Source organism: Boleophthalmus pectinirostris, unplaced genomic scaffold, assembly GCF_026225935.1.
Source record: "Boleophthalmus pectinirostris isolate CB_2022bp ecotype Guang Dong unplaced genomic scaffold, ASM2622593v1 HiC_scaffold_7, whole genome shotgun sequence".
Taxonomy (NCBI): Eukaryota; Metazoa; Chordata; class Actinopteri; order Gobiiformes; family Gobiidae; genus Boleophthalmus; species Boleophthalmus pectinirostris.
In genome coordinates this window covers 41,513,490-41,528,606 of record NW_026571473.1, presented here as the reverse complement: position 1 = coordinate 41,528,606, position 15,117 = coordinate 41,513,490, and the positions used below count along the sequence as shown (strand labels likewise).

Sequence of the window (15,117 nt, the reverse complement as noted above, 5' to 3'; positions counted from 1 at the left end):
CTCATTGAAACAGTAACTGTAACTGAATACAGTTACTCAAAATTTGTACTCTGATTACATAACTCCGGTCCATGTAATCTGTTACTCCACAACACTGTCTGTATCGCGGTGTATGTGAATACGTTTTTATTAATTTGTTATTATTTATTATTTTATACTTTATACTTTTATAAGGTGCTGTTGTTGTTTGTATTTGATAATCTGCAATTTAACAAAAAAATAAAATAAATAAAAAGAAAAAGAAAAAAAGGAGAAAAAAAAAGAAAGAAACGTCGCTTCCTCTGAGCGGATGTGACGTAACAGCGCGCTCGCCTCTTCCGCCCTCTTTTCGTCGAGGCTTTGCTCGCGGCCGGTGAGTCCACGCTGCTCCGACACTTTTTAACACTTTAATCAGCAAAACTCTCATTTAAAACACATCGCGAACATTTACGTCCGTCATCGTAAACTTCCGACACCGTATTTTAACTCTCATCACCAGCTGCGTCGCGTTAAAGGTTCGGAAAACGTAAGAAACGCCGCGCAGAGACCCGCATGTGGCCGGGCCTGTACTGTAGCTCTCTGATGCTAACTCGGCTAAAATGCTAAATTGTATTTGAACATAATAATCTGCTCGGTTTAGTTCGCACTACTTCATATTATTGTACAATCAGGTGTTAAATATTGTTGTCAATGTTGGGGAGTAACAGATTACATGTACCAGAGTAATCAGAGTACAAATTATGAGTAACTGTATTCAGTTACTGTTTCAGTGAGTGGTAATTGGATTACAGTTACTTTGTTGAAATAAATGGATTACATGACGGGATTTTCCTATTTTCACATTTTGGGCTAAATCTCTTTTTTTTGTTTTGTTTGGTAATTCCCCTCATTGCTGGACACTAAACCAGGACTAAAACCAGGTCCAAACCAAGTCTAAACCTGATCTAAAGCAGAACTAAACCAGGGCTAAATCCATGTCTAAACCAGGTCTAAAACCAGGTCTAAACCTAGTCTAAAACTAGGTCTAAACCAGGTCCAAACCAAGTCTAAACCAGGTCCAAACCAAGTCTAAACCTGGTCTAAAGCAGGATTAAACCAGGTCTAAATCCATGTCTAAACCAGGTCTAAAACAGGATTTAACATCTCATCTTCTATCAATAATATTTTTAATACAGTTTAGTAAAGTCTGAGCTTCTTATTTTCTTTTATCAGACAAAACTTATGTGAAGATTTCCTCGTATTTGTTTCTCTACAGCAAATCAAGTAATCCAAAGTATTCAGATTACATTACTCACTTTAAGTAATTTAATGGATTATGTTACAAACTACATATTGGTGTATGTAATCTGTAGGGGGATTACATTTTAAAAGTCTCCTTCCCAACTCTGGTTGTTGTAAAGGCTCTGGTTGCGTTGCTGTTCACGTTTCTCGTCCCGGTTTAGGCTAAAGTATGACGTACGAAAGCGTTCAGATATATTTGTGTGCATATTTGTCTGTAGTTGAGCATAAATATTCGTAAACGCTCAAACAAGTCCAGTCGTACATAAGATAAATATGTTGTGTGTATTTTATCCGTCAGAATATGAATTGAAAACAATAAAAATCACAAAATGAGAATTTTTTATTACACTTCAGTACGAATACGAATTCACAGACGCGACTCGACTGTCAAAAATACGTTTCACAGGCCTGAACCAGGACTAAAACAGGTTTAAATCAGAACTGAATTGGGTCTTAAAACCAGGACTGAACTAGGACTAAAACCAGGATTGAACTAGGGACTAAATGAGGTCTAAAATGCATCTAAACCAGGACTAAATGGGGTCTAAAATTTGGATTAAAACAGGGCTGAATCAGGACTAAAACAGGACTGAACTAGGACTAAATGAGGTCCAAAATGTGTCTAAAACGGTTCTAAATTAAGACTAAACTGGGACTAAAACCGGGACTAAACTGGGACTAAACTGGGACTAAAACCGGGACTAAACTGGGACTAAAACCAGGACTAAACTGGGACTAAAACCAGGACTAAACTGGGACTAAAACCAGGACTAAAATTTGGATTTAAAATGGGGCTGAACCAGGTCTAAATGGGGTCTAAACTAGGTCTAAACCAGAGCGATCAATGTTTCTTCTGCCTATGAAGTGATGATGTATTTCGTCTGTGAATTCGTATTTGTTCTGAAGAAAGTGTAACCGTAAATTTTCATTTTGTAATTTTAATTCTTGATGTCGTAACTTTTCAATTCGTATCCTGATGGATAAAATAAACACAGGACATTTTATGTACGACTGGACTTAATCTAGAGTTTACAAAGATTTATTTTGTGCTCAACTACAGACAAATATGCACATGAATATTTCTGGAAGTTTTCATACTCCATAAAAACAGAGCTGAAGGAGTTGTCAGTGCACACGCCTCTGACCGTCTCTTGTGTCCACAGTCGGAGAACATGCAGATCTTCGTGAAGACTCTCACGGGGAAGACCATCACCCTCGAGGTCGAGCCCAGCGACACCATCGAGAATGTGAAGGCCAAGATCCAGGATAAGGAGGGTGAGGAACGGACTCATGTGACAAGGAAATGAGAGGAGAGAGACATGACTCTAAAGCAGGGGTGTCAAACTCATTTTGGTCCGGGGGCCGTATCCAACCGACTTTGATCCCCAAGGGGCCGGATCAGAAAACTCATGTCATATAAACCCCAAAAATAACAAGTTCAAATATTTGTGCAGAGAAACACAAATCTATTACAGAAATCTTTTTTAATTGATGAACTCTTTCTTTTACAAAATATTATAATATTATGAACAACCTGAAACTTTAAGAAAAATAAAATTTCAACACAATGTTTTAACATTAACTTGTTTAACATTAACTTGTATAAAGAGGAATAAGTAAATTTTTGTTGTAAAATCCTGCACTCGGCTCCACTTTTCTCACGTTGGACATTTTTCTGATGAGGGTGTCACGGTCAACAGTCAAAACGATCGTCCTTTAACTCTTTCCCCCCTGGACGCCTACTAGGAACAACCCATACATATATTACTAGGGCTGCCCATAGAGCATAATTGCATAAAAGAAAACTTCCACGAGTGATTTCAGGGCAATTTTGGTTCATAATCGAGTATAAAGCCCGGACAGTTTGTTCGGATATCGCAGGACTCCATACAGACGCATCAGCGGCATTCTCATCTTTGTAAGTTTCACTCTCTGTAAGTCCATCGCTGTTTTCCACTTTATAATCACCCTCATCATCACTTTAAATCTATAAAAGTCCCTTTCTCTAAACTTATCCATAAAATACGTCCGCTCATTATTTCTAAAACTGTGCGCCGCAGCGCTGCGATCTTTCCATTGCACGTGTTTCGTGTTGTGTTTTTTCCGGAAGCTACCATCATCACTACTTCGATTAACTTCGGAAAAAATCTGCGAAAACATCTCCTTGAATCCTAATGGTCAGCCTAGTGTGGGTTGTAGTGGCCCCCACCTATCATAGTCTCTGTTTAAATGTGAAAAACTGAGCCATTTCTAAAGTTCATCAAATCATGTCTTTAGTGAAACAGCGGAGGAGTCAGAAGTCGTCATTAAGGGAACAGGGGGGTCGTCAAATGTCGTCTTCATGGGGGAAAGAGTTAAGAGCGTTTGGAAAGAGACAAGTCTTCATTTGTGCTGCTCTGGTGGGAGGGGCCACGTACAGAGACGCTGGAGACGCTGCTGTGATAAACACCACAGAAAATTAACAAGATTTTAATAAAAAATAGAAGTAAAATATTTTAGTAGAAAATCAGCCGAGGGCCAGTTTAAAGGTCTTGGAGGGCCGGATCTGGCCCCCGGGCCGCATGTTTGACACCTGTGCTTTAAAGTGTCTTAGACAAGTTTACTCATCTGTATAAATCTTCAGTGGTCGAGGTAGATTCATTAGAAAAGATATCATTCTGTCACAAAAAGGTCTCAGTATCATTAAGCAGTTGCAGATACGATACAAATCTCGATATAGAGCGGCTTGATTATAGAAAAAATCATTATCGTGATTATTCCAACGTTTATTTTCTAGTTACGCGATGCATTTATTCAGCGGTTCTCTCTCAAAAAAAAAAAAACTTATTGATGATTTATGCAAAACTCTCAAATTGAAAATATAGGCTACAGATCTGTATCTGCAGTTTTGTGATGTATGAAACATAAAATAAAATAAACATTTGAACATCAAATTAGGCACATAAAAACTAAAATGTATCCAAAATAAACTATGTATCCAGCTGCTCTACAATCTATATATTTATAAGAATAAAATAAATATACTTATTTATACAAAAAAAATCCCAAAATAAACTTATGGGAAAGTGTTTGGAGATTGTTTGACACAGATTGAAATCACGGTAAAAATTTGATTAATTGCACAGACTTTCCTGGATACAGTGCACTTTTGATTGGAAACGATATATTTCAAATCGATTTGATATAGTTTAATAAAAAAAAAAAGAAGTCTAAATCATGTCTGTGAGGCTAAAAGTTTTTGTTAAACCACTTCCTCTTGTGCAACGTTCATATGAAGCACAAACATTTTAATTTAAAAACTGTGAAAATGTCAAATGTGTCATATAAACAAGTTTCCTTCCTCTGAACAATCAACAAAACTTCAGCTGCAACAACATAATTTTGTAGAATATACCAAAAAAAAAACCTCTTACTGATATATCGATATTTTTGCACATTCCTGGTCACAAATGAGTTTAGTGATACTCTTGGTAGAACTGAAGACTCATCTTCAGGGCATCAGAACTGGGACTAGACCAGGACAGAACAAAGTCCACACCAGATCGAAAATGGTCTTAATTTAGGACTCAAAAATCTTTTGTCCAAATGGAATTAAATGTTCTTTTGAAAATGTTCAGCATTATTTAACACTTGGTTAACTTGGCTGAAGTTAATAATAAAATCAAATGTATTAATGTGGTATATCAACGAGACTCATCTGCTTTGTTATTAGATTCTTTTTTCAGACAGTTTTTCGTACCTGACAGTTTTGACTGCAGTGGGTAGTCTAAACAGTCAGGTCCGAGAAACTTTTGGTCTGAAAAATAAAACTCAAATAACATAAATTATCAGAAGGTCAAATGAACCTGGAATGTTCCACCTTGATGAGCAGGGGCCAGTGGAGTTGAATTCCTTTCCATTTGGGAAAAACTCATGTTAACGTTTGAGGCCAGTTGCATAAAGAAAAAGTCCTGTTGTTTTTATTTTATATTTTTTGACTCAAAGTCTTGACGTGTGTCTTCTGCTTTAGGAATCCCCCCTGATCAGCAGCGTCTGATCTTCGCAGGCAAACAGCTGGAGGACGGACGCACTCTGTCCGACTACAACATCCAGAAAGGTAAAGTCTGAAACATTTTGACTTTTCACAAATCTGTGTTGGTCTGTTGTAGAGATGGGCATGATTAATCGATAATTGATCATTAAGAATTTCATCGATTATGTTAATTTTAATCGACAAACTGAGTGTAGGTTGCTGTAGTCTGACCAAACAGGTGTGTACATGTGTCTCTGCATCAGAAGGAGCGAGACACAAACAGTGGGTCAGTCTGTAACGAACCGAAGCACAAATGTGGATTTAACCAGGATTTGTAGAAGAAATTCCACACTTTCCGTTGCGTTGGGACAAGTGTGAGTCCATGTGCACAGTGGATAAAGCAGCACATATGTTTCTGTGTCCAGTGGGAAAAAGTTTTTCCAGGTGAGAGTCGCTCAATGTGGATGACGAGGCCCCGCCCCCCTCCCCCCGTACGCTGTCCTGGTTTTGACAAACACAAATCTGGTCACACTGACCTGTATTCACCTGAGTCATGTCTTTTAATCCAACACAAGTTGAACCACATCAGCGACACAAGAGCTGGAGTTTTATCTTCACTTAATTTATGTAAATTAGTGATGTGGTTTTAAGTTTTGTTTGTGTGAGATTTGAACAAAACTGAATTAAACACATTATAATGTCAAACAGCTGATGTGGATCTAGAGTCGTTATGTTTATGTCGTAAAGTTGAATTTATTTATGCAGATTAGTGCAGATAGTAATAATAATGATGATCATTTTAATATAAAAACGTTAATGATTAATCGCTAATCGATCCTTAATTCTTCCGACGATCGATTAAGAAAATGTCATCGAATGCCCGTCCCTAGTTTGTTGTGTAGAGCCCACGGGGGCGGGGAGTATCTGCTGCTGAAGCTTTTGTGTTTCTGTTTTTATTTCTGTATTTGGAGTCCACTTTTAGATTCTGACCCTGCTCCAGTGATTCAGTTTTTAAACATGATGCTGTTTTGTGTTTCAGAGTCCACTCTTCACCTGGTGCTGCGTCTGCGTGGAGGAATCATCGAGCCCTCGCTCAGGCAGCTCGCCCAGAAATACAACTGCGACAAGATGATCTGCCGCAAGTACGTCCACCTTTAACGTACTTCTCAATCCGTGTATCATTCGTTTTTTACAATATAAAACAAAAAAGCAACTATTTTCTTCATGATTACACCCGACAGTGTCATACGCGCGTCCAACGAGCGTCTGACGCTGACGCGCTGCTCGAGATAGGTTGAACTTCTAATTTTGCAGCGTCAACGGCGCATCTCCAAGGTTTTTAGCAGGGGAAAGACAGGAAATAAACACGTGGTGTCAAAATAAACTTCCGATGCCCTTTCAAAATAATTTAACTATAGTCAAGACAGCGACATAAACAACGCGCACGTGATTTACGATGTCAGACACCAATTCTGTAAGGACTCAGGACTAACCCAGGACAAAACCAGGACTAACCCAGGACTAAACCAGAACCAAGACTCATGTCTGAATGTGCTCGGAGGTCCTTCCGTTTAGCCCCGAGTGTCCGCGGGCGAAAGAACCGGTGCAGAGCTTGGTGAAAAGGTACGTGCAGCCGTCGCGCTTTTCAGACACCTGCTCCGCGGGGCTCAGGGTTCGCTATCTCTCTCTCTCTCCAGGATTAGACCTGGTTTAGACCTGGTTTAGTCCGGGTTTAGTCATGGTTTAGACGTGGTTTAGACCTGGTTTACACCTGAATTAGTCCTGACCCGCCCTTAAAATTCCAGAACATTAAAACTCGCCCGTTTCAGCGACTATTTTCCCTTATCCATCTGTATCAACATATAAAAGTATAGGCCTTATTACCTGAACGGACATAAGATTTTAATCACGCTCATAATGTATGTTAATTATACGTGATTTTACCTTATTAAGGGGAAAAAAACTGAGGTGTTTAATGTTTGTGCTAATAGATTTAAACCTCATTAAACGCAAATGCGTTGCAGTTGTACACTTAATTCACAATACACTTAATACACATTCTAACTTAATACACTTTAACATAAAATAAATTATAAAAAGCAAGTACAAAATGTGATGTCTGAAAACAGTGAGAAGATGTGCAGGCTGCGTAGCAGGAGCGTCTGACGCTCTGGTGTGAATTGAAACTTTGAAATTTACGTGTACGCGCAGCTCCGCCTACGTTAAGCGCAGCTGCAGCTCCTGGTGTGAATTCGGGGTGAGACATGGGACCTGGGACTGAGACATGGGACCTGGGACTGAGACATGGGACCTGGGACTGAGACATGGGACCTGGGACTGAGACATGGGACCTGGGACTGAGACATGGGACCTGGGACTGAGACATGGGACCTGGGACTGAGACATGGGACCTGGGACTGAGACATGGGACCTGGGACTGAGACATGGGACCTGGGACTGAGACATGGGACCTGGGACTGAGACATGGGACCTGGACTGAGACATGGGACCTGGGACTGAGACTGGACCTGGGGACCGGGACTGAGGACTGGGACCTGGGGACCGGGACTGAGGACTGGGACCTGGGGACCGGGACCCGGGACCGGACCGGAGGACTGAGACCGTTTCAGTCCTGGTTCAGTCCGGCATCACAGTTTAAGTCATGGAAACAGGAAACACCCATTATCTGTTTTTTTTTTTTACATTATTTAAACACAAAATTGAAAACTGGATAAAAATTGATTCTGTTTTGGAGACAAATAATGAAGAAAACAGTTGCTTTTTTTGTTTTCTTATTTTTGGTTTTATTTTGAAAAACGACTGATACACGGATTCTTCGCCTTTTAGAGTTTACACTTTGCCTTTTTAAAGAAGCGTGAGTCAGGTTTTTAGTTTTTAAAGTCTATAAAGTTTTCCCCAGATACAAAACGGATGTGTTCAAATCAAATTGTTCCTGAAGATAATTATTCTGACCATATTAAACAAAAACACACTTTAATATCCATTTTAGAAACCCGTAAGTACGTTTATTTTTCTTCGTTCCTGACGGCGTTTGTTTCTTTCAGATGTTACGCTCGTCTGCACCCGCGCGCTGTCAACTGTCGCAAGAAGAAATGTGGACACACAAACAACCTGCGCCCCAAGAAGAAGCTGAAGTAAACTCTGATCATGCGCACTTCATGTGTCCGAATAAATTTGTAGAAAGTCTCTCGTGTCACTGTCGTCTTTATTTACGTTCTGTTTTGTTTTTGTTTTTTTTCATGGGATCTGAAGTTTAAGGATCTGTTTTTAGAAGTCGGAGTTTTGAACTTTTTTGTCATAATTAAATGTAAAAAAGAGCCAAGGTGGAAACTAACAAACGAATCAGAGAAATGACCAATTTTCAAACTGTGTGTCTGGTTGGATGTGTTTTTTTTTTTTTTTTCCTGCGTAAAATGTTCCGCACTGTGACTTTAAACAGCTTTACTTTACACTTAATATTCAGCTCCCACACATGAAACGTTGTTGTTGTGTTCTTGGGCAAGACACTTCGCTGTCTGTGAACACCAGTGGGTGAGTGGTTCCTTGTTGAGAAGTTGGTTTAGTCCTGTTTAAGTCCTGGTTCAGTTCTGGTTCAGTCCTGTTTAGTCAGACTTAGACCGAGACTAGACCGGGGCTGAGGCTCGGAGTCAAAGCTCGGACTCTGGTCCCAGTCTGTCTCGCTCTGGTCCCGGTCTGGTCCTGGACCTGGATCAGTTCGTATGCGGTGCAAAAGTCCGGCATCACAGTCACAGAAGTCATGTAAACTGGAAACGGCCGTTATCCGTTTTTCCATTTTTCATTTAAACACAAAATCGAAAACTGAAAAAAATAAAATTTTTCATTTTGGTTTTGGAGACAAATAATGAAGGAAACTGTTTTTTTTTTTTTATTATTATTTTTGGTTTTATATTGACAAACAAATTATTGAATGACACACGGTTTGTCTCGTATCAGCGACTTCTTAACAACACTCGGCCTCAGTCAACAGGGAAACGTGGCTCTTGCCCCCGTCTGGGAGTATGACGTCATCACATTCTAGAACCTGAAAACCTCCCAGTTCCATCAGGTTCACGGCGCCGATGACGTCATACATGTAACGTTCCATAAAGCCTTGTTACCGTGGCAACGCCGGAACTCAAAGCTGAACTTCAAAACTTTGAGATCCATAAAGCCTTGTTACCGTGGCGACTTCAGAACTCAAAGCTGAACTTCAAAGCTTCGTGGTCTTTAACTCAAAGCTTTGTTTGGCCTCGGGGAGATTATAAGAATAGGTAAATCGCAAATCACAAATCGTTTACCGGAAAAGGCACGTTTAGCTGAGCTCGACAAAAGCAGTGTGCAAACTTTACTCCACAGAAGTTACTGATTTACATTTTTTTTCACCAACCTTGAGAGTTTTTTCGTTGTAATGGCAGACAAAGACACTGAAGGATTTACCCCGGAGGAGATGAGGCGCATGTTTGAGGAGATCCGACGAAGCCGGACTCCTTCAGTCAAACCACAGCCTGACGAGTTGCCGAGGAGCAGGACGGGACGCAGACGTGGGCTGTCGGACACTGAAAGCCTGAACGAGCTGAGGAGATACACCCGTCGCTCTCGACCTTCATCGTCCCAGTCCACAGACGTCCAAGGCAGTGGCAGTTTCCCCCTGGATGAAGCTCTAGTGAAGAGATTATCACAGAAAATTGGACCTCTGCTTGACTCCCTCTTGGGGCTCGATTACAGCAGTGTGGACTTGTCGATGCTGGAGCCCAGACACCAGATGAAGGACACATTCATGGAACTCATCTTGGTTAGCTCCAGGGTGATACTCAGGGTTTTAGTGGATCACGTTGCCCAAGGTCGCCTTTCCAGTGATCTCCAGGTGTCACAGGAGGCAGTGAAGGCTTCACTGGCCCCCATTTTCAAGTTCTGCTTCAGGACCTCAGGAGAGACTCAGTCCATGGACGAGGTCGTGGAGATGGTGAGCAGTGAGATGACCTCCAGAGTCAACTCGGCCATGTCCCGCACCAGTTTTGAGGGGGACAAACCAGTGGTAAACGAGAGTGTACCACTTTACACCACGCCGAATCACAGGCTCAACAAGATCGCCAGCACGGCCAGAAAATTATTTAACTGCTGCCGTAAGCCGCGTGATCAGACACTCTCCCCTGAAGAGGAAACGTCTAATGTTCTCTCAACTTCTCAGGACACACTATCCTCACGTGTTCGCTCTACATCTCTGAAGGAGATGAAGGCCTCACCAAAGCCTGTGGACACGGACATGGAGGAGAGAATCAAGCGTTTCAGGGTTGCGAGAGAACTGAGACAGAATGGGTTGGGAGTGACACCAACCTCTGAAAACCAGCAGCACTGTGCATCATGGGCCCCGGATTCTACTCAGTCTCCCCTGCAGCTTAACGTGAGACCCGGCACTGCACCCAGTGGGAGAACACTCGACCCCCTACTCCCACGTGAAACCCACACATCCGTAGATAAACAGGATGAAGACTCAGCACCAGCCAAGCAGGGGACTCAGATCTGTGGTGCTACATCTTTGCCGGAGCCCACATCTGCCTCTTCAGCCTCTGTGGATCAGGAGGAGCAAGAGAAACTGGCTCAGAGCTGTGCACCTTGTGTCCGGCGCAAAAGGAGGAGGAAGCAGAAAGTTGCAGAGCTGAATCTGGGTAAACTCTTATTCTGTCACCCGTGCAGTGTTCCCCTAGAGGATGAACAGGAGGAGGATTTCTCAATTTTGGACTCCAGAGCTCAAGTCTCCGCTACATCTCTGCAGGAACAGCAGAGGGATATGTAGAGTGAGCTTCAAACAAAGCCACTCTTCACTGAGAACCTGTCTCAGGTACAGGTGAGTGCCCAAAGGACCAAGCTTCAGAGCTGTGCACCCTGTTACCAGACTGAGACTGAGACTGGGACTGGGACTTTTGAGAGTGTGCGGAGCGCTTCAAAGAGCAGACCAGACCAGACCACCCCAACTGTCACAAGTCCCCAAGGCCCTCCTGGACATTCTCAATATGAGTGGGAGGCAGAACATATCTGGAGCTTGGCTTATGAGGTGAGCAAGCGCGTCCTTCAGACCAAAAACATGTTTGAAATGCGCTCCATGTTCATCACACTGGTTGAGCTGCTGCAGTTAAACATGTGTGAATGGAACGTGAGGGTGAGACCTGACAGAGAGAACATCGTGGAAGTGGCGGAGGCCGTGTACAAAGACCTGTGCACAGGCTCCTCAAAGAAATTAGTTCAATTCTCTGCCATCATCAACGAGGATGAGTTTTTACAGACCACGATGGACACCATCCTGAGACACGTGGTGATGCCACAGAGGAGCAGACTCAGCTCCTTCTGCCGAACACTGCGCCGCATTTTCTGCAGGTCCTGTAGGGGGCGCTAGCTCCACACAGGTCCTGTAGGGGGCGCTAGCTCCACACAGGTCCTGTAGGGGGCGCTAGCTCCACACAGGTCCTGTAGGGGGCAGTAGACCGAGCCCCACAGTAAACACCGCCTGGAACATGCTCCTCTGCATCGGATGTTCTTGATCCGATGGGGAGGAGCGGAACAGAGCAGAAGTTCTTTGGTGAAGGTGTTTAATGAGAGCAAATGTCTCCTCTGCACCGGGAGACCTTCATCTGATGAAGAGGAGACGTCATGTGGAGCTGTTTTTACTTGACACAGAGCGGCAGATGTTGAAATACTCTTACTGAAATACTGAAAACTAACAAAAATGAATAAATAAAAACAATAAAATAAATAAAATTCCTCTCATCACAGATTGTTCTATTTTTGCTTAAAAATCACAAAGTATTTTCATGTTTTTTTTTGATTGTTTGACAATAAAAAAATCCAATAAAAATCAAATCCAAATCAAGATCTGATTCCTGTGACGATATGCTAATGAGTTCATTAGTTAGAAAGAATGTGACAAATATTTTAATAATTTATCTTTTTTTTATCTTAATACTTGCAGGTAAATCACAGTAAATAAAGACATTTACACTTTTATGTACGTCTGTATGTATGTATTTGATTATTTATTCATTTATTTATTCATTTATTTACATACTTTTTGTTTTAAAACTGTTACTGAATTGTTTTATTTGGATCGGTCCAGTAATTATAGAAACATTGAACATAAACCAGAGCTAAACATCTGGAGTCTCAAAGTGAAAAAGTAAAATTTTGACGTAGAGCCCAAAGTTTACTGAAAAATAACAGATTTAAACAGGACGGTTTTGAAGTTAAAGCAGCATTACGTAACGTTTCTGGTGGTACGTGTTTGTCTCTGGGGAGTTGTGTTTGCTTTTGCTTGGAATGTTTCACCAATTGGCATTAAAATGACCTGTCTCCATGGAAACAAGCAGGTGAAGCCAGGCCCGTCGTCAGAAATTTGTTGGGCCCAGGGCAAAAAAGCTTCACATGGGCCCCCCTCTACAGTGTGAATATTTCAGGGTGAAATATTTCAGAGTTGTTTTGAACACAAAAAGTGATATTTTAACTGTTTGAAAGTTAAATGTGTGTTGGAGTTGGGGTTATTTGCCAGAGTTGATTTGGTTGAATTAATTCAACTTCCCTTAGTGTTAATTTGGCTCCTCCCACCACTTCAAACTCCCGCCAGAGAAGACCAGTCTGAACCAGTTTTGTTCATAATTTAATCTAGTTTAGTCCTGTTTTAGTCTTGGTTGAGTCCTGTTTTAGACCTGGTTTAGTCCTCCTGGTTTAGTCCTGGTTCAGTCCTGGTTTAGTCCTGGTTGAGTCCTGGTTTAGTCCTATTTTAGTCCTGGTTTAGTCCTAGTTTAGTCCTATTTTAGTCCTGGTTTAGTCTTGTTTTAGTCCTGGTTTAGTCCTTGTTCAGTTCTGGTTTAGTCCTAGTTTAGTCTTGGTTTTATCCTGGTTTAGTCCTGTTTTAATTCTGTTTTAGTCCTGGTTTAGTCTTGTTTTAGTCCTGGTTTAGTCCTGTTTTAATTCTGTTTTAGTCCTGGTTCAGTCCTGGTTTAGTCTTGTTTTAGTCCTGGTTTAGTCCTGGTTTAGTTCTGGTTTAGTCCTGGTTTAGTCCTGGTTTAGTCCTGGTTTAGTCCTGGTTTAGTCCTGGTTTAGTCCTGTTTTAGTCCTGGTTCAGTCCTGGTTTAGTCCTGGTTTAGTCCTGGTGTAGTTTTGTTTTAGTCCGGTTTTAGTCCTGTTTTAGTCCTGTTTTAGTCCTGGTTCAGTCCTGTTTTAGTCCTGGTTTAGTCCTGGTTCAGTCCTGTTTTAGTCCTGGTTTAGTCCTGGTTTAGTCCTGTTTTAGTCCTGGTTTAGTCCTGTTTTAGTCCGGGTTTAGTCCTGTTTTAGTCCTGTTGGTTTTAGTCCTGGTTAGTCCTGGTTCAGTCCTGTTTTAGTCCTGGTTTAGTCCTGGTGTAGTTTTGTTTTAGTCCGGGTTTAGTCCTGTTTTAGTCCTGTTTTAGTCCTGGTTCAGTCCTGTTTTAGTCCTGGTTTAGTCCTGGTTTAGTCCTGTTTTAGTCCTGGTTTAGTCCTGGTGTAGTTTTGTTTTAGTCCGGGTTTAGTCCTGGTTTAGTCCTGGTTTAGTCCTGTTTTAGTCCTGGTTTAGTCCTGGTTTAGTCCTGGTGTAGTCCTGTTTTAGTCCGGGTTTAGTCCTGTTTTAGTCCTGGTTCAGTCCTGGTTTAGTCCTGGTTCAGTCCTGTTTAGTCCTGTTTTAGTCCTGGTTTAGTCCTGGTTTAGTCCTGGTTTAGTCCTGGTTCAGTCCTGGTTTAGTCCTGGTTCAGTCCTGGTTTAGTCCTGGTTTAGTCCTGGTTTAGTCCTGGTTTAGTCCTGGTTCAGTCCTGGTTTAGTCCTGGTTTAAGTCCTGGTTCAGTCCTGGTTTAGTCCTGGTTCAGTCCTGTTTAGTCCTGTTAGTCCTGGTTTAGTCCTGTTTTAGTCCAGTCCTGGTTTTAGTCCTGGTTCAGTCCTGGTTTAGTCCTGTTTAGTCCTGTTTTAGTCCTGTTTAGTCCTGTTTTTTAGTCCTGTTTTAGTCCTGTTTTTAGTCCTGGTTTAGTCCTGTTTTAGTCCTGTTTTAGTCCTGTTTTAGTAGTCCTGTTTTAGTCCTGGTTTTAGTCCTGTTTAGTCCTGTTTTAGTCCTGGTTTAGTCCTGGTTTAGTCCTGTTTTAGTCCTGGTTTAGTCCTGGTTTAGTCCTGTTTTAGTCCTGTTCAGTCCTGGTTTAGTCCTGGTTTCAGTCCTGGTTTAGTCCTGGTTTAGTCCTGTTTTAGTCCTGTTTTAGTCCTGGTTTAGTCCTGTTTTAGTCCTGTTTTAGTCCTGTTTTAGTCCTGTTTTAGTCCTGGTTCAGTCCTGGTTAGTCCTGGTTCAGTCCTGGTTTAGTCCTGGTTTAGTCCTGGTTTAGTCCTGTTTTAGTCCTGGTTCAGTCCTGGTTTAGTCCTGGTTCAGTCCTGGTTTAGTCCTGGTTTAGTCCTGGTTTTAGTCCTGGTTTAGTCCTGTTTTAGTCCTGTTTTAGTCCTGTTCCTGTTTTAGTCCTGGTTTAGTCCTGGTTTAGTCCTGTTTTAGTCCTGTTTAGTCCTGTTTTAGTCCTGGTTTAGTCCTGGTTTAGTCCTGGTTTTAGTCCTGTTTTTAGTCCTGTTTTAGTCCTGGTTTAGTCCTGTTTTAGTCCTGGTTTAGTCCTGTTTTTAGTCCTGGTTTAGTCCTGTTTTAGTCCTGTTTTAGTCCTGTTTTAGTCCTGTTTTAGTCCTGTTTTAGTCCTGGTTTAGTCCTGGTTCAGTCCTTTCATACTCCATGTGATTAATGCCACACTGTGAAACTTTCCAAAGTAATAACATCTAAATCCTTTAAATTCATTTTTAAATTC

General features: G+C 41.6%; 1 protein-coding gene across 1 annotated transcript; it reads left to right on the top strand.

Annotated features, from left to right (window-relative positions):
- The first annotated feature begins 258 nt into the window (after positions 1-258).
- On the top strand, positions 259-8,479 carry LOC110174939 (ubiquitin-60S ribosomal protein L40). Its single transcript, XM_020941047.2, has 5 exons — positions 259-352; positions 2,424-2,535; positions 5,270-5,356; positions 6,312-6,414; positions 8,338-8,479. Exons 2-5 carry the CDS (start codon positions 2,433-2,435, stop codon positions 8,429-8,431), a joined length of 387 nt encoding a protein of 128 aa, XP_020796706.1. The 5' UTR covers positions 259-352; positions 2,424-2,432; the 3' UTR covers positions 8,432-8,479.
- Positions 8,480-15,117: the final 6,638 nt, after the last annotated feature.

Bases quoted from the DNA above. Each gene is read 5' to 3' on its own strand.
- LOC110174939 (XM_020941047.2), top strand. From the start codon at position 2,433: ATGCAGATCTTCGTGAAGACTCTCACGGGGAAGACCATCACCCTCGAG. The intron at 5,357-6,311 runs GTAAAGTCTGAA...TTTGTGTTTCAG, and splicing joins CGACTACAACATCCAGAAAG to AGTCCACTCTTCACCTGGTG. The intron at 6,415-8,337 runs GTACGTCCACCT...TGTTTCTTTCAG, and splicing joins GACAAGATGATCTGCCGCAA to ATGTTACGCTCGTCTGCACC.